This window comes from Silurus aristotelis (genome assembly GCF_946808225.1).
Source record: "Silurus aristotelis genome assembly, chromosome: 4".
Classification (NCBI taxonomy): Eukaryota; Metazoa; Chordata; class Actinopteri; order Siluriformes; family Siluridae; genus Silurus; species Silurus aristotelis.
This window is the reverse complement of record NC_139577.1, coordinates 12,634,246-12,654,535: the sequence shown is the minus strand read 5'-3', so window position 1 is coordinate 12,654,535 and position 20,290 is coordinate 12,634,246. Positions and strand designations below refer to the sequence as shown.

Below are 20,290 nucleotides of genomic sequence, written 5' to 3'. Positions count from 1 at the left end.
ATAACCCTTAAGGTCTGACACTCGCTCAAAAAATACACACACACACAAACACACTTGCATTTAGTCTCTTAAATCTTCGTCATTGTCACAGGGCAAAGTCAGAGTCGTTCCAAGAAATTGTAGCCCTTTAACAACTTACACACACGAGGACACCCACAGCCGGACGTCCATTTTTCTGACACAGAGATAAAGATACGAGGTGGTATCAAAAGATTCAGAGACTGGCTCTGTTTACAAGAATACTTTATGTATCTACGTTTACACACCATCACCTTCAAAACAGTCCACTTGCACAGCAATTCCTGCCACTTCGAATCTTCTTTTCAAAATGTGTCAAGCACCTTCTGCGATTCGTGCTGGATCTCCTCCAAACGTATCAAAACGACGACCTTTGAGCTTGATCTTCATCTTCGGAAAGAGGGCAAAGTCAGCAGGAACCAAATCTGGCGATTAGGATGATCATTCATATTATATTAATAAGGAAGTAAGATCAGGCTGTTTCGGGCGAGAAACTCACGTGTGAAGAGCGCTTGGTGACAGGGCGCACACGTGCTCAGAATAGCACCAGTTGGACAGCTACCGATGTACACAGGAAAATGTCTTTTGGCACAGCGACTTATGAAGGTTGGTGCTTCCTGTGACTATGCGTGCAGCCTTGTGCTGCCACCTGTTGGCGTGTTACAAAACTAGTCTGAAAACTTTAGATACTACCTCGTACACACTATTCCCATGTTGCAAACATCCAAAAACCAAAAGCTCATCAAAATCAGTCATTGGATTATTTTTTAGAAAGAACAGCTAATATATTTAGGCACCATTATTTTTTTCACCATTTTTTGATAAACAAAACCAGGAAATCTTTCTAAAGGTGACAAGTTTCTAGCGTGTCAAAATAATTAAGAATGGTGTCATTAGGAGGCATGGTTGGATTTTATACTACATTACAAATAATTGTGGGGAAAGCTTACTTTCACTGTAATTATACAGGTTTTATATGGGACAATTGGCCAAGAGAACTTTATCAAAACTTTTACATACAAATCTAGTATAAAAAAATAAATAAAGGTTCCTGCTCATCAAATTGCACGCAAATGCTTGCCACTATAACCCCCCCGAAAATAGCATTTCCAAGCCAACCGTATACTAGCCCCACAAACCATGTTAATAAGCACTTCAGTTGACTTGTGCAGTTGTGGCACAGAGGTTTCCAAGTGCATCGTTTTCTCCTCCGAAGGCAATAAACTTTAACTTCAAACCACCAGGCACAGGCAAACGAGGCATGAAATGTGCAGCACAGTAAATGTGTTACTGGTAGGGACTGCTTCTAGACATGATAACATCACAAGAAGCCACTAGACAGCAAGTGACAATAAATATTCGGCATCTGGCAGTAAGGCGACAAAAGTTTGATGTGACAGCGAGTTCAATCGCATGCCTGACCGACAAAACCCAAATCTGAGCAATGTGTCTCAGAAATGTGTCAGTCTCGGGCTGACACTTTATTAAAGACTGACTGCTTAGTGTCTATACTAGATATAAAAGACTAGTAAGGCATCTGTGAAAAACTAAATTATAAATATGTAGGAACAAAATGTCCTGTTCTGGAAGCCAGTATTCTTCGGACTGTGACTAGTGTACTAGTGAAAAAAAAAAATGCAAAAGGAAAGGAAGGGCTCATAATCCAAAGTATACCACATCATATATGGCATGTACTGTATGGCTGCCAGTGGTAATTAAAAAATAGTGTTTCATCATGATGGGAATAAAATTCATCACTGTACTTCTAAAGTGTATAGAGCTGCACTGCTTCTCAGATTATGCAAAACAAACAAGACAGTGCTTTACAGTGGGCATGCATAATGATCAACTCCAAAAGCGTAGAAATGACATTCTTCAATGGCCAAGTGAGTCACCAGACCTCAAACCAGCTGAGCGAACTTTTTACTTACGGAAGACCAACATGAAGTTCCACAAACAAGCAGTAACAGACATCAAGTGATGTCATTTGCAGCATTTGGTGATGTCCATGGGTTCCAGACATCTAATTTAATAATTAATTGCAAACAATTTGCACCCAAGCTTTTCTTTTTTTTTTTTATTATTATTGCTTTTTTAATTATCTTTGTTTGGTAAATTATCTTGCTTTTGAATCAGTGAAGGCAAATAGAGGCAATGTGCATAATATGGTTCTAATTCCTAAATGATTCATATAATATTTTTTCTATAAAACCTTTAACCTGCTGAAAGTCTACACTTCCATCACATTTTAACGGCTTCATTCAAAACCCATTTTTGTCTAGCACAAATTTTAAAAACATTGCCACTGTCCATTAGGACCTTCATCTCCCTCGTAAATATTTCTATTCAAACATTACTCCTTAAAGTATTAAAAATAATGTATAAATTACTTTGCCAGACGCTAAATTAGCCTACTAGTGAAGACTTTTATGAAGGCAGAGGAGCAACTGAAACCTTAATCAGGGGGATGTCTTTGTAAACATGTTTGTTGAATCAATTGTCCAAACAATTTTTGGGGTTCATTTACATGGTGTCCAATGTTATCAAGGGTAATCAAATGCAACACCAGCCAGCTCCATGAACATATTGAGCGTACTACTATAGAACTCAGACCTCAACCCTACTGAACATCTTCAGGATGAAGTGAAACACTGACTGCACCCCAGGCCCTACTCACCTTACCTACATCAGTACTTTAGTTTACTAAAACCCTTTTTGCTGAATGAACAAAAATCTCTAAAACGACACTCCAAAATCTAGTGGAACATCTTCCCAACAGATTGGAGGCTAATTTTTTATTTTTTTTTTAACAGACTAAATGTGGAATAGATCGATTCATATTTGGTCCATATAATGTACTTGAATAAGGATCACTTTGATACAACATGGTTGATTTTGGGTAATGCTGAGCCGCACTCTCAAAAAAAATTACTTTTAGTGACCTTATTTTAATGATGCAAACTAATAATCATTACATTCATTAAAGCAGAAACCGTAGCAAGTAACGCAGTACAGAGCATGACCATTTCTTGAGCAACTCCTGAACTGGCTGTCCTTTCTAATTCAGACATGCAACCTTAAACAGAGCCTATATCTGCAGGCATGTGTCCATAATTATCCTCCATCCCTTACTGACCTAATCACCCTACCCAGAATCCTCCACAGTTCCAGAGACGAATTTCACTGATGCCAAATAGTCATCATCCAAGGCCTTGCAGCCATGAATGATCTCATTCTACCAAGAACAGGCCAGAATCCAAGAGCATTAATTACCTGAAGACAGACTTCACTGGAACGAAACAAAATGAAATGACGAGAGCGCACACACACACAAAAAAAAGAATGGAGTAGCAAGACCACCAGCAATAGCTAGGACATCAAAAAGCCGTTCTATTCACATAATGGGGAAATACATAAGAGAACAAAGCAATATGATTTTAACGTATAAATGCATTTCCCTACAGCACAATTCTTCACTTGTAATTAACAACAAACTGCGCAACACTCAATAAAGCAAGATTTGTTGAGATGCTGTGAGAAATGTTAATAGGAATAAAGATAATAGAAAACGAATGTGACATAATATGAACTAATATAACTTCAAACTAAAGTTTTGGCCCCTAAAGCACTGAGAATGACATACTAACATACAAGGTGGTATCGAAAACTGTCTAGACTAAATGGTGCTACCTAGTGCTTTACCACGTCTGCAATTTCATCATTGACAGCAAGTTAGAACAAAGCAAACATAAAATTCCAGGTGAAACTGGGCAAATCTTCCAAAGAGACGTTTGACATGATGTTCATTTGATGTACGGCGATGCTGCAAACGTGTCGTTCGAGGTGTTTTAAGTGGCACGCGCACTTCAAGAGCAGAAGAGCTTTACTGGAAGACGACGAAAGGTGCTTGACACGCTTCAAAAAGAAGACTTCCAGGACACATTCCAAACGTGTCAGGAACGCTGGATTGCTGTGCATGGAGTCTATTTTGACGCTGATAGTGTGAAAACGTAGAAAAATAAAGTAAGAAATAAACAGAACTACTTTTGAATGTTTTTGGTACCACCTCGTATTTGTTAAGAGATTTTACATTTATCTTTATTGCAGAAGCGGAAGGTCCACTTGTCATTGATCAGACCATACGCCGTACTCTGCAACAAGTTGGTTTACATGGCCGTCCTAGAAGGAAGCCTCTTCTAAAGCTGGCTCACAAGAAAGCGTGCAAACAGTTTGCTGAAAACAACCTGCCAAAGAGCATGAATTACTGGAATCGTGTCCTGATGAAACTATGATAAACCTGTTTGGCTCAGATGGTGTCCAGCATGTGTGGCGAAGCCCTGGTGAGGAATGGCAAAAAAATTGTGTCTTGCCTACAGTAAAGCATGGTGGTGGTTGCATCATGGTCTGGGGCTGCATGAGTGCTGCTGGTACTGGGGAACTGCGGTTCATTAGGGGAAACATGGATTCTAACAATCTGAAGCAAAACATGATGCCCTCCCTTCAGAAACTGGGACAAATGTTAGTTTTCCAACATAATAACAACGCCAAACACGCTGCCAAGATGACAACTGCATTGCTAAAGGTGAATGTGATGGAGTGGGCAAATATGAACCCTTTCAAACACCTGTAGAGCATCCTCAAGTGGAATGTGAAGACCCTCATGTGTCTAACATCCAGCAGCTCTGTGATGGATGCTGTACTGCTATACAAGATGCACATTGACTATTTTATATATATACAGTACAGACCAAAAGTTTGGACACACCTTCTCATTCAAAGAGTTTTCTTTATTTCCATGACTATGAAAATTCTAGTCACACTGAAGGCATCAAAACTATGAATTAACACATGTGGAATTATATACATAACAAAAAAGTGTGAAACAACTGAAAATATGTCATATTGTAGGTTCTTCAAAGTAGCCACCTTTTGCTTAGATTACTGCTTTGCACACTCTTGGCATTCTCTTGATGCCTACTTTGAAGAACCTACAATATGACATATTTTCAGTTCACTTTTTTGTTATGTATATAATTCCACATGTGTTAATTCATAGTTTTGATGCCTTCAGTGTGACTCTACAATATATATATATATATATATATATATATATATATATATATATATATATATATATATATATATATATATATATATATATATATATTGCTCATTGAAAAAGATGTGGAATTGTGAGCGGTGTACTCACTTTTGTGAGATCTTGGACGTATGTGATATAGGTGTGCACATAAGTGATATACATATACAATGGAAGAAAACCCAGAAGAACCCAGAACCCAAATGTTACCTTCTACTTTATAATCAAGAATAAGTCACTTATTCATCTGAATTCTTTCGAATGTACTTTAAGCATGTTTTCTAAATATACTAGTTGTTTCAGAGTCTCGGAAACTCTACGGACCTGCTGCCCCTCCCTCGAGGGACCTCTCTGGGAAATTCCTCCCAGGAGGAATCTCCTCTCACTGTCAGGGGGAACCCTGGTTCACACCCACCCAGAATTATGGAAGCTGTTGGTCCTATCAGATCCTAGCAGTTGGTCTCTCTACTGCGGTAGTGGAGTCCATCCTCCATTCCAGAGCTCCCTCCACGAGGAGGTTGTATGCCGATAGATGGCATCTGTTCACCATGTGATGTGAGCGCCACTAATTGGACCCAGTGAACTGCCCGGTTGATTTAGTTCTGGAGTTTTTGCAGGAACAGTTTGCCACAGGATTGGCTCCATTAACCCTAAAGGTTACGTGGCTTATTGTACGGTCTCTGGGGAAACACCCCTTTGTGACACGTTTCCTACGCAGCACCCAGAGGCTGAGGCCCGAGGTGGCCCTTAGGTATCTGTCAGTTAAGACCGCCATTCTTCTTGCAATTTCCTCCCTTAAGAGGGTCGGGGACCTACAGGCTCTTTCCGTGGCCCCGTCTCTCCTGGAGTTTGCCCCTGGCATGGCCAGAGCTTTTCTCTACCCTAAACCTGGGTATGTGCCTAAGGTGCCTGCGGCTCCCTCACGACCTGTCGTTCTGCAGGCATTCTGCCCTCCACCTTTCCTAGCCCCCGACCAGAAAAGCAAAATCGACTGGACACATAACTCCACAGGACAAGTCCGTGAAGGAAGTCGGAGGAGCTGTTTTTCTGCTATGGCCCTCGTAGGAAAGGTTTTCCAGCAAATAGGCAGACAAAGATGCCATTTCTACGTGTTATGATTCCACTGGTCTTCCCACTTCCTTCGGAGTCAAGGCTCATTCCACCCGGGGTATAGCGGCCTCTACGGCCTGGTCCACTGGAGTTTCTCTCCAAAACAATTTGCAATGCTGTGAGCTGGTCCACCCTGCTTCCACTCCGGCTCCTCTGTCCTGCATGCTGATTGTGCTCAGACACACTAGACAGGGACTGGTCAGTATGGCGTTATTAGACACTTGTTCTCAAAGAGTTTCGACGCAGCTTTAGTTCCTAAAAGGGAACGTCACTAGGTTACGTTTGTAGGGAACAAGACGCTGTGTCAACAAGCCATACTCCCTGCATCCCTGCAGTGCATACCTTCTCCTTTTTCAAAAGCTAATGTTGCTACTATCACTCACCCATTTTGTAGCTTCCTGGTTTACGCGCTGTAAAACACGCAATTAAAAGCATGAACAAAGTGAGGCGTTCCCAAAGCGTTTAGATGCAGTGTGTCCCGTCTGTGCTACAGGATACTGGAGAACTTTTACCGCTGTACCATTGAGAGCATCTTTACTAACTGCATCTCAGTGTGGTACAGAATCTGCACTGCTTCGGAATGTAAAGCCCTTTAGAGAGGGTTGAAAACTGCACAACGAATCATCGGCACTCAGCTTCCCACCTTGGAGAGCATTTACAATAAACGCTGTCTGCAAAAATGTCTGTACATTATTCACCCTCACCCCTGTATATATGGACCTCATACCTTATTTATCTACTGCTATCTATTTTAAATAGGCCACTTATTCACTTCTGGTTAGATGCTAACTGCATTTCATTGGCTCTGTACATGTACTGTAATCTAAAAAATATGGTAAAGTTTATAGAGTATGGTAGTGTAAATTGCTCTGTTTTGCTAAATGATGTATTGTTAATTGATATTTTAACAAATTACTGTATACTGCCCCTTACTAATCACAATTTGTTAAGACTCCTGGTTAGGCTAGGCCATGTCTCGACCTACCATATTTTCAAGTTATAATGGGGTCATAGAAACGCATCTTCACCATAAGTCTAGGGACTACCTCTATTTCCGTATAGACAGCTGCACATTAAAATGCATATTAGTTTTAGACTATGTACAGTAAAGGGTCCACCTATAAGCCTGCGAATTATCTGTTACTACACCAACAGTAACATATCAGTAAGAGAGAACACTGACATTCAGAATCTCCCAAGTAGATCAACACTGTAGAATAGCATAGTTTTGGCTAAAAGTCGAGAGCAGACTGGAAGACCGACAGCCGATTATCCTTTTGCAGCCTAACAGGGAGAAGCACCAAGACCACTTCAGGACACTGTATAATATACTGATCTATACTATTTAAAATTATTACTATTATTACCTCACTTAATATATTATAAAAAATAAAAAAAACTCATATGTTCTTGGTGATAAACTGCAGATTAAATGTTTATTTTTTTGGTTGTTTGTTTTGTACTGTGTCCTTTTTAATACTACATTATTTACTGAATAAAATTCTACATTTGGTAAAAAATGTTTCATACAGTCACTGCAAATACAAAGGTTTTGGTTGGTGTTTCAGACCAGACTGCACATTTATACTTTGGGGGAAAAAATGCTTCCAATATGCCTATTATTAAGTTTCCTGCTTAAATGCTTGATGAATAAAGCAATTATACTATATAAATATATAGTAAAAAAAATTGTTCTAGACAAAAACCAACCTACAAGCCAAACTTAAACTTAAATAATAATTAGGGTTCAGTTTCATTCAAAACCATTGCCTCACTGCATATTAAAATATGGAATATCATTTCATTATCTTTGCTTTACAAACTTTCATTAGATTCCCAAGTGTTTTGAATAGCTTTATAAATTCTGAAGATGCAACATAGTGTGTGGCGAACAATATGGTGCCCTGCCTTCAGAAACTAAGCCGAACGGCAGTTTTCCAACATGAAAACGACCCCAAACACACCACCAAGATTGTCCCTTGAGAAGGCTGAAATGTGAGGGGTGAAAACTTTTGTGAGATAGTGTGTGTATGTACACACATCACACACACACATTTTATATATATATATATATATATATATATATATATATATATATATATATATATATATATATATATATAAAAACACAATTAAATATATATTTAGCATGTTTAGATCATGACTTGGCATTTCAAAAGTAGTTTGCAAGTCAAAAAAGTGTGAGCAGCGCTGGTTTACACCAAATTAGCTGTCAAGCCATTCGTTTAGTCAAATTGTGTAATACTTTTCCAGGCTGGGCTTAGACTATAATCTCTTCCCATACTTATTTACACTTGGTTGAAGTTGAGGCATAGACAAGTGTCAGATAAACAAAGATTGTAAATGTTCAAGAAAATGCTTAATGGTGTTTTCCACAAAATAGCAACGGGCACATAAGCGTGAAAACGTGGCAATGTTTGACTGCAAAGGGAGTCGGAAAACGAGGCGATTCTCCCATAGGCTGACCGCTACATGTGTGCCGCTGGCTCTGGCTGTCACTGCGCAGGAGCAGTCAGGCAGAAAAGAAGAAGAGAGCAGTCTGGCAGGAATGAAGGGACAGAAAGAAAAAGACAGATGAGGGATAAAGACACCAGGAGGGCTTTTCAGCAGCAGTGTGCACAGACAAAAAGCAGATGGTGCAAATGAACCCAGAGGTTTAATTAAGTTGGGAAAAAAAGTGCTTTGAAGAAAGACACACTGTCCAAAGCGCGGTGTGAATGTATGAAATTTAAGTATGTATACCTACGCTAGTGTCAACACTTTCGACATATTTAGAACCCAAAAAAACATGTTTCATTTTTATAGTCCTTAGTACCAGTAATTCAACATGAGGTTTTGATGCACAGCTCCGTAATAATGTCCTGATCGACTTGAGGCTTTGCAAAGTCAAGACAAGGATATCTAAAAACAATATCCCTGAAGTTCAAAAAAATGTACTGCATCAGCCCATTTATTTATTAGATTATTTACAGAAAAATATACCAATAGAATAAGTTGGGGGGGGGGGGGGGTGAAGGAGCCAATTTCCTAATAGGAATGTGTCGATTTCAAGCCCATGAGAACCACAACATGGTAGAAAGAGCAGATGAATTTCAAAATAAAAAGGTCAACACGGGCCAGCGACAAAAGCTGATGAAAGCATGTCTATCGTGTTACTTAGTGTGCTGGCTGAAATAACCATTTACTGAATAGCTAAGTGTAATGAAAATAAAAAAAATTGCAAGCGGGGTTAGAACGTGTATATTTAAATAAGATAAGTTGGGGGTTCATATAAAAAGGAATGGATCCCTGCAGTATACGCCTGTAAAGGATACAGAATTGAATGGTGTGTGTAGACGCTTTGTTCATGCACATGGTACTTCGTACTTCGAAAGAAGGGTGAAAAGTGCTTCATACTTCTCACATGTACTTTACAGCACAGTGAAATTCTTTCTCTGCATATCCCTTCAATTTTAGGAAGCCCAAAGAGCACTAAGGGGTTAAGGGCCTTGCTCAAGGGCCCCAAGAGTGGAAGCTTGGCGACACAATGTCTCAACTCACAACCTTCTGATCAGTAACCCAGTGCCTTAACTACTGAGATGCATCCTCTGAGAATGTATGTACTATTTTGTTCAACTATTCAACATATATCCTGAGGTACTGTATTATACCTGATAGGAATAAGGAACAGACTATGTGCTTTGTATGTTTACAGTTCTTGACCGCCGCAAAAAGCTGAAACGGCAGCATTTCTGAATAACAGATTATACGCTGCTGAATAAGAAATGGAATCTGCGCGATTTATTTCGTCTTGCACGTTTTGCTTTCAGGAACACTTGGCAGTCACAATCTCAAAAAGACCAGAACCAGTGCTAAAGCATGGGCACCCCGTGTCTGACAGCAGATGCAATGTTGGTTTTGTAGAGATCTCAAATCTTCTGCTTCCATTTTAGAATGAAGGTTGAAATGGATCCACTTGTGGAGCGCCATGGATGTCAGGTTTGACGCACTGTGCTTCGCCGAGAATTACCAAGGCAGACTTATCCAAGCTATGCTCAGAGATGTGAGCAATACCCCAAAAAAATAAAAATAAAAAATAGCACACCACTGCTGCACTCCATAGACGGCCACTTCAGAGCGGTTCTGGGCAGGCCTCCAGCCCAAACCAAAAGTCAACAAACACGGGTCTGGCTAGATAGAGAATGAGACGATCCCAAATTCAGCTGATATTTGAGTTGGATGAGAGCATGCTGGACGAGTTTTGGTTTTAACGGTGGTGAGAAATATTTGTTTTTAATTAAAGACAGTCAAACACAGTCCAGATATTTCAAATCCACAAGGCTTACACGCTGCAGACCATCTTTGTTTCTCTACTCCGGCATATTCCCATCGTTATTTTCCTGCCACTAGGAGTTTATTGATTGTGCATTTTTCGACTTTTGGGTTTGTACTTGCACAAGATTTAAGGAAGAACTTGACTTCACTTTAAATAAACAAAAGTTAAGTGCTGGGGTTGTTTTCTTTTTTCCTACCAGATTAAGATCAGCTCTCCTGCAGCAGTTCTTATATGACACTTTCGTAGCAGAAACAACCAAACTGACACTGGGTCATTGTTAAAGGGCAAGTAGAACATTTCCACACTTACCAATAGGACACATCCAACGGCTTAAAAAAGCCACTTTTGATGAGATCAGCAAAGAACGACTCCGTCTCTCTGCATGCTGTTCCATTTCCTATGACAACAGTCTGGCAGCTGAGATTGAGGGGGGTGAAGAAGGGGAAAGAAAATGTCAAAATCCTGTTAATGCAAGTTCTTAGAAAAACAAGTCTCACGTGTAGGTTTAAGTTAGGAGTTGGGTTTTCGTGTATTTGTCTCTTTATGCTGCCTAAGTATTTTATAAACTAGATTCTGTTGAGCAACTACATTCCAATATATAAATATATATGTACAGTATCTCACAAATTTTACAATACACTTTTTTAGTAGATCTTCTCAAGGGACAATACTATAGTAATAAAACTTAGATTTATTTTTGTGTAGCTTTGAATGTGCAGCTTGTAAAGCAGTACAAAATTACTGTCCTAAAAATAACTAAACATATAGCCATTATTGTCTAAATAGCTGGCAACAAAATTGAGTACACCCTAAGTGATAACAGCTGTACGTTGTGTAAACATGCAAAGCCCTGTGTCCTATTCATTATGGTCATGTTTTTGACTGCTTCACAGAACCATACAAATGTGTGTATCTTGTATTAGAGCAGTCAAACTTTGGTGCTTTGAGTTCAATTCTCTCATACTGACCACTGGATGTTCAACATGGCACCTAATGATAAAGGGGTTGAATGCTGCCAGCATTGCTTTAGAGGTTTTCGAAGCTGAAGGTCCGCTTATCAGTGCTCAGATGATACACCGTACACAGCAACAAGTCAGTTTACATGACCGTCGTCCTAGAAGGAAGCCTCTACTGAAGCTTGTTTACAAGAAAGCGTGCAAACAGTTTGCGGAAGACAACCTGCCAAAGAGCATGAATTACTGAAAGCATGTCCCGAGACTTAGATAAACTTGTTTGGCTCAGATGGTGTCCAGCATCTGTGGCGACGCCCTGTTAAGGAGTACCAAGAAAATTGTGTCTTGCCTACAGTCAAGCATGGTGGTGGTAGCATTATGGTCTGGGGCTGCATCAATGCTGCTTGTACTGAGGAGCTGCGATTCATTGAGGGAAACATGAATTCCAACATGTATTGTGAAATTCTAAAGCAAAACATGACTCCTCTAGAAACTGGGACAAATGGCAGTTTTCCAACATAATAATGACCCCAAACACACCGCCAAGATGCCATTTGCTTTGCGGAGGAAGGTGAAGGTGTTGGAGTGGCCAAGTATGTCTCCAGACCTGAACTTTATTGAGCATCTGTGGGGCCTCCTCAAGCGGCTCTGTGATGTCATTACGGAGGAGTGGAAGAGGATCCCAACAACAACCTGTGCAGCTCTGGTGAATTCCATGTCCAGGAGGATTAAGGCAGTGATAGATAACAATGGTGCTTTCACAAAATATTGACACTTTGGACACAGTTTTGACATGTTCACTTAGGGTGTACTCACTTTTGTTGCCAGTTATTTAGACAATAATAGCTGTATGTTGAGTTATTTTTAAAGAACAGTAAATCTGTACTGCTACACAACCTGCACATTGACTACTCTTACATATATCCATGTTTCATTTCTATAGTATTGTCCCTTGAAAAGATATACTGTGAGGGGGGTGTACTCACTTTTGTGAGAAATATAAAAGCACTACAAGTTGCTGTTAGGCATTAAGTAGAGGGTTGACGTCAGGGCTCTGTGCAAAGCTCAACTACACTAAATTTCTCATGGGCCTTGCTATTGCACAGGGATACAGTCATGCTGGAACAGGTTTTTGCACTTTTAATTCCAATAAAAGATTTCTTAATATTACAGCACACAGCATTTTAGACAATTGTGTGCTTCTGCCTATTTAGCAAACATTTGAAAAAGTCCAACGTGATGATTATATACTTTTAGCCATATGGTATAGCATAAACAAAAATCATCTTTTGCAATATGTAAGAAAGTTAGAATAGCTGGTTAGTGTCCAAAGGATTTGGTTCACTTCAGTATCGCAGAAATCACAAACATTTAGTAGTGAGTATAATTAAAAAAAAAATGTAATCTGAAAAGTGAATCTAATATAACTTAATCTTCATTCAATATCATATTTAAAAATCATGTTACTGAATGCAACAAATGAACAAACACTTAAAATGAAACTGAATGCATTCCAACACACAAAGAAAATAAGAAACGAACATTAAAATATTTCATTAAAATATGTGTGCCTATGACTTTTGTGGAGCAATCTTAATTTGATTTTTTTTTATTATTACAGCACTACTTTTAAAAGAAGACCAATTTGTTTTTAACAATTGCTGGTAACTATACAGTAGTTTTTTCTCTTGTCTCATCAATACATATCCCAGATATCCATACATAGGCTGCAAAACAGTCTGGGCAAATGAATGAATAAACAAACAAACAAACAAATAAATAAATATATATAAGAAATGTGGTGACTTCAAAGTTGATCAATTGTAGTACCTATGTTCAAGCATGAGGTGGCGCAGTTTGCTAGCCTCTCTATTTCTGCCTGAGCCATGAAGATACACCACGTCTGTGTGCAGGATCTGACCTGAGAAGTCACAAAGACAAAAAAAATAAATAAAATTTAATATAAAGTCAGCATGGGAGATAGTAAATTTAAATTCCATGTTTCCTAATTTTCCTATTTTATTTTTGAGCTCACAAATTGGCCTCGTCCTTCCAGGCCAGACAGCACCACTGTTCTATACCCTCCTGCTTGAGAAGCAGAAGTCTGTTTGATGATGCACCCACAGACCAGTCACAGTCAAGAGGAGTCTGGCACAAAGTGTGTACATCCATGTGGTGCCGCTTCAAAGCAGAGGGCAAAGCCGAATGACACCCACCCACCAGGCCAATCAGCCACCTGTGAGGTGGCCATGCACCGTGCCCAGCGTGAAACCCCTCATGCTAGACTTTTTAAAAATATTTTGTTTATGGACACTAGCATGGGTTTTAGAGAAATCCTGATTACTATGATTACCATGGTTTTAAATGTATTCAATTTGGCCATGAAAATTATTTTATGCTTGTAACCAAAGTATTAAATAAAACATGTCATATATTAGGGATGTAACATTCACTGATCCACATCTGTGAATTGGCATAAATCGATGTGATGCATTGATGCATTTTCAACTTATTTGCATTGGTTAAAAAATATTCATTTCGCATCGCATCAGTATCTGCTTCATATGTAACTTTACTGTATCGTAGGCTATAAATCAAGAGGCAAATAACATCGGCCTTAGTTATGGAGATGCACATCCCTATTTTAGATACGATGTATATTCAATTTAAAGTGCCTTATAAATCGTAATTTCCGGACTATTAAGCGCACCCATATATAAGCCGCACCCACTGAATTTTACAAAAAAAATTATTTTGAACATAAATAAGCCGCACCTGTCTATAAGCCGCAGGTGTCTACACTGAAACTAATGAAATTTACACAGGTTTTAACGAAAGACAGTGTCTGTTACACGAAAGTAGCCTACCAAGAAAGTCATTGTTCACTGTCTTCCTCCTTCCTTTCACAACTATTTCTCTCGGGAGTTTTTCTTTTGGCATCGTCGTGCGTTTAAAAATCACCATCGGTGAAGCTTTTCTCCCGATGCCGTGCAGCTCAGAACACAGGTGAAGTGCGTTTTTTCATGCCCGGTTGTTTTCAGTGTGACGAATAATTCCCATTTCCTGTTGACACTCCGAGTGAGAGGCAGGTTAAACGCAGAGGAACCTCATCCATATTTATGATGTGGTGCGGCCCAATTCAATGGGAGCGCATCTGATTTAATATAAAGAGTTTCATTGGTTCACCTGAACCCGTTCAGCAATTTTATTGGTCTAATGTTATGGGGTTCAGTTTTTTGGCTTGTAGCTTGTGAAAGGAAAAATCCATTAATTAGCCGCTTCGTTGTTTAAGCCGCGGGGTTCAAAGCGTGGGAAAAAAGTTGCGGCTTATAGTCCGGAAAATACGATATTTCAACATAATATGTTCAAAAGTATACAGACACCTGACCATCACAACCCATATGTAATTGTTCCCATTAATTTGGAAGCACACAGGCAGCAGATACCTAAGATTTTTCTTTACTGGAACTATGCCAAACCTGTTCCATCTTGACAATGTGCTGTTGCGGCCTAAGCCGTTTTTGTCTGTTTGCTGTTTGTCTTTGTTTGTATTGATTGGGTTTATCCTCTCCCAAGGTTAAGCTTTGCCCCTGCACAACATTGAAATCGAGATGGGAGAGCATTAGACAAGGTGCCTGAGCTGATATGGTGCTACGTGATGATTTTAGACTTTATAAAGCAAGTTATGCATGCGGCTTGCACTTGTTCATGCGTGTCCTGATGTCTAACCGGCTGCTGTGATGATAACTACGTTCTTTGTGTGTTTTGGGTGATGTTCTTTTAATCGGTGTGTTATTTTCTATTAGGTTTAACTTTTTCTTGGTTAATGTAGTTAATTTCATTCGTTTAATCTGTTGCCTGCTGCAGAAGGTGATGCATGGGTCAAGCAGTCATTACTAAATGGTCAAACTGCCCGGTTTGTCTTCCGAGTCCTCTTATGTTACTTTCCCCCTTCTTAAATGAGCCACTTTACAATTGGGGTCCATAACAGTACATAAAGTGAGGTCCATAAAGGCACCGCAAGCCACTAACGTATAAACCTCATATACATTTGAATACTAACAACAGAAATGGAAAAGTTTATATTTTGGCTTTCAACACCAGTCCTTCCAACAACAGAAAAACATAGCCTTAAACATAAAGGCCTAGTAATCCTAGATATAAATATAGATCTTAGACAGTCCTAGACATAATTTAAGAAAGCAGACTTGTGCATTAAGGTCTGGTCTTACTGGTGGGTGAAAGGATTGCCAGTTTGCAACCATGGCGATATCCAGGATCGACACCCATAAGGACACGCCCACGCACAGGGCACACCAACAGACGCTGCCGGAGATTACGCACAAACATAGCGACGGACTCCTTCTCAGCGCTGGTGGTCAGTTTGGTCCTGAAACAGAGAGGAGTACAGAAAGTAAAAGTGATGAGAAGAAATTCGATACATTTACATGCATTTTTGTTTGAGTTAAACGAAACCTCCATCCAAAACGCAACAGATCTGTCGCCCTGATTTTCACATTGCTTGATGAATTCCAATAGAGTTTAACAGAAGAAAAATGATTGACAATTGTTTACTGTTAGATCCTACAAACAAACCAAAATCTTTTTTATGCTGTTCGACTTTTAATATGTCCATGTGACATTCAATGCCATATTAGTGAAAAACTCAATACAGAAACAGGAGACAGCAAAGAATTGGACTGAAAGTTGCAGAATGCAATGCAACCATAAAAACAAAGTAAGTGCTAAATTATGCCAGAGATTTGGCTGGAAACATATAACATAGTAGGCACAACTGGCAGCGCTATTGGCAGCTTTATTAGCAGTAAATGCAGCTTTGAAATTTTCTCCAATGTGATCAGAGCATGCAGAGCACAAAGTAAGATCACTGGAAAGGACTTAAGGACTAAAGCGCTGCCGCATCGGACTGCTTAGGTCGGGACGAAACACGATGTTGAATAACATTTTGAGTAAGGCTAACCAACATGGTGTAACCAAATCTATTAAATCAGGTAAAAATAGTTCGACGTAAAAAAAGCTACATGTTTAAGAGTTTTTTTTTCACAACTCAATTGCAAAATAAATCCCGGATGTTTACTAAAGACTTATTTAGTTATAGTAGTTTCTGGTAAATACTCTGCTAAAGTTTAATTTACAGTATAAGTTGTGTGACCTTTATAATAGAAGGCTGCGAATGATTTAGATGGTGTGTGGGTGGATCATTGTGGTAGGAGAACGGTGCCATGAGGGGTTGGGGGGGTGACAATAGGAATCTCACTAGGGTGGCAAAAAGGCTAGAAACAGCCTTTTTGAATCAGTGATTACCTGTACCCCCTGCTGAGCAAAGGCATTAGAAGTCGCTTGTAGGAGTCCTCAACAGCACTGTTTAAAATGTTCATCAGTTCTGGACGTGCAAACCCCTGTGGCCTCCACCTACGAAATATTCCACACACAGTATTTTAGACAAAACCATTACATTAGGACTGCAGAGCTGTATATTATGGTCATTTCACCACAATTCTGGGATTTTGGTGTTAATTATTCCCACACGGTAGTTTGAGAATAATTAACACCAAAATCCCAGAATTGTGGTGAAATGAACATGTGTGAATATTTACTGTATGTTTGCACTTTTTAGGTGGGACACTGACCTGACGTTAACACACCACCTACAGAAATCCGCCTTCACCCAATCGGGGATGTTAACTTTCACTGACAGAATCTTCAGATTCTCCCCTCGGTTAATGGCCAGTGTCTGAAACAAGAGCGTAACCTGTACAGACAGCAGACACAAAGCCTGGCACGGTAGTGCACTGTCAGGATGCACTCCTTCAATTCCTACCAATTCCTACCAAATCAAACACAAAAACCTATACAGTCTTATATTGGATGCCATCTAACACTTTATTTCATTAACCAAAAAGAAACTGTTCAGCATTTTTTTGTTGTTTGTTTGTTTGTTTATCTTTTCCTAAAAAAAAAAAAAAAAAAAAAAAAAAAAAGAGAGAGCAGGTTTCCTCATGGGGAATGTCCCCACAAGGTCAAAAGTGTCAGAAAATGCAATTCTTCTGAGGAAATTTCATCCCAGTAAGACAAACACACACCCCAACGTCCTGCAGTAAGACTCCTGCCTCTTTCACTTTTCCCTACAGTCCTCTAAGGGAAAGTGACATGCTGTTAAGCAAATAGTTTTAAGTGTCTGACCTTTTCTGAGGAAAACCTTTTGGAAGAAAAAAAAAGAAAAGAAGAAAAGGCTGAAGATGATCCATCAATCAAGACTTGAAGCAGAAGAATAAAGCTGACAAATGCCAAGTTGCCACCAACCCCCAACACACATACGCACACAAACCAAGCACTGAGACGACAGCAGACCCTTCACTTTACTGCATAACCAATGCCCTGATCAGAACATGAATTAATGCAGCCTGAATATTCAATTTTCTTAAAGTGGCATTTCATTGCCCCAAGGTAGCTGTTTATATGTATGTTGCCATGTGCCATCCATCAGAAGAAAAAAATAAAAGGTTTTCCAAAGCTATTTATCCCTGCCTTAAAAGAGAGCAGATTTGAATAAAACAGAGCAAGGTAGAACAGATTAAAACATAACAGTACAGGTTAGAATAGAATAGAATAGAATAAAATATAATAGAATAGAATATTAAATAACAGCAGATTAGTATAAAACAGCAGAATTGAATAGAACCGAACAGAATCGAATAAACAGAATCGAATCGAATAGAATAAAAAAAATAGAATAGAATCGAATCAAATAACGCATGGACTAAAATATTAGATTAGAAGAGAGGGGAGTTGAATAAGACAGCAAAGTAGAACAGAATAAAACAGAACAGTACAGATTAGAATCAAATAAAAAAAAATAGAATAGAATAGAATAGAATAAAACAATAGAATAGAATAGAATAGAATAGAATAGAATAGAATAGAATAGAATAAACTAGATTACAATAGATAGAAATAGAATTAAATCAGATACAACCAATTAAATCTAAATAAAGTAGCATGGAATTAAATCAAACTGATTACAACCAATCAGAACAGAACAGATATGTTTTATCAAAAAACAGGAAAAATTGGGTGACATCACAGAATGAGACCAATTAAACTCTCAAAGATTGTGGCAAAAAACCTAATAAAACAGTACATGCTCACAAACTGACACACACACACACACACACACACACACACACACACACACACACACACACACACACAGTAGCTGTATACAAATCAGCACATTTTGACACTAATCCTTCTTTAAGTAGCACTGGTTATTTATGGTCATACTGCAAGGCAAATACACAATATTCTATGAAAAGGCAACCGGACATTACTGTACACCTCTCATTCTCAACCTCATCTAATAAAACCAATGCTTAAACACAACTCTTAGCTTTGACTTTATTAAGGAGAACATGATTTATTTGCTAAACCAGAATGACTGCAATATTTCAGTTTTTTAATAAATGAATCACATCTAATGGTTTCTAGTTATGTTTGTGTTACCACTTGGGACACAATAAAATATCCATTCAACTTAACAGCGTCTTTTAACTCCTTTGCCTGTTTCATGGTCAGGTGGTGCCTGGACACCTGACCCTCGTTTCGTAAATGCTAAATCAATGCCTCATCCAACACTTTTTTTAACAGTATATTTGCTTACATGATGCTTCTAGCATTACAAGTCTCTGCACATGAGTTAAGTTAAGTTAAGTTAAGTTAAGTTAAGTTAAGTTAAGTTAAGTTAAGATAAGATAAGATAAGATAAGATAAGATAAGATAAGATAAGATAAGATAAGATAAGATAAACCTTTATTCGTCCCACAGTGGGGAAATTTCTGTGTTACAGCAGCAAAGAAAAAGAAATGTGCAAATACAGTGGGTACGGAAAGTATTCAGACCCCCTCAAATTTTCACTCTGTTATATTGCAGCTATTTGCTAAAATCATTTAAGTCCATTTCTTTTTCTCATTAATGTAAACATAGCACCCCATATTGACAGAAAAACACAGAATTGTTGACATTGTTGCAGATTTATTAAAAAAGAAAAACTGAAATATCACATGGTCCTAAGTATTCAGACCCTTTGCTGTGACACTCATATATTCAACTCAGGTTGCTATCCATTTCTTCTGATCATCCTTGAGATGGTTCTACACCTTCATTTGAGTCCAGCTGTGTTTGATTAAGAAAGCCACACACCTGTCTATATAAGACCTTACAGATCACAATGCATGTTAGAGCAAATGAGAATCACAAGGTCAAAGAAACTGCCTGAAGAGCTCAGAGACAGAATTGTGGCAAGGCACAGATCTGGCCAAGGTTACAACAAAATTTCTGCTGCACTTATGGTTCCTAAGAGCACAGTGGCCTCCATAATCCTCAAATGGAAGACGTTTGGGACGACCAGAACCCTTCCTAGAGCTGGCCATCCGGCCAAACTGAGCTATCGGGGGAGAAGAGCCTTGGTGAGAGAGGTAAAGAAGAACCCAAAGATCACTGTGGCTGAGCTCCAGAGATGCAGTCGGGAGATGGGAAAAAGTTGTAGAAAGTCAACCATCACTGCAGCCCTCCACCAGTCGGGGCTTTATGGCAGAGTGGCCCGACGGAAGCCTCTCCACAGTGCAAGACACATGAAAGCCCGCATGGAGTTTGCTAAAAAAAAAAAACTCCAGATGGTGAGAAATAAGATTCTCTGGTCTGATGAGACCAAGTTAGAACTTTTTGGTCTTAATTCTAAGCGGTATGTGTGGAGAA

At 39.0% G+C, this 20,290-nt stretch overlaps 1 protein-coding gene across 1 annotated transcript in view; it reads right to left on the bottom strand.

Moving 5' to 3' along the window:
- The window catches only part of srbd1 (S1 RNA binding domain 1), a 75,901-nt gene that overhangs the window by 36,261 nt on the left and 19,350 nt on the right, over positions 1 to 20,290 (bottom strand). Inside the window, exons 9-13 of the mRNA XM_083539911.1 lie at positions 17,167 to 17,270; positions 16,841 to 16,948; positions 15,748 to 15,905; positions 13,346 to 13,436; positions 10,872 to 10,979 (exon numbers count right to left, since the gene is read on the bottom strand). Coding sequence (XP_083396037.1) covers positions 10,872 to 10,979; positions 13,346 to 13,436; positions 15,748 to 15,905; positions 16,841 to 16,948; positions 17,167 to 17,270 — 569 coding nt within the window. The remainder of the gene's footprint in view (positions 1 to 10,871; positions 10,980 to 13,345; positions 13,437 to 15,747; positions 15,906 to 16,840; positions 16,949 to 17,166; positions 17,271 to 20,290) is intronic.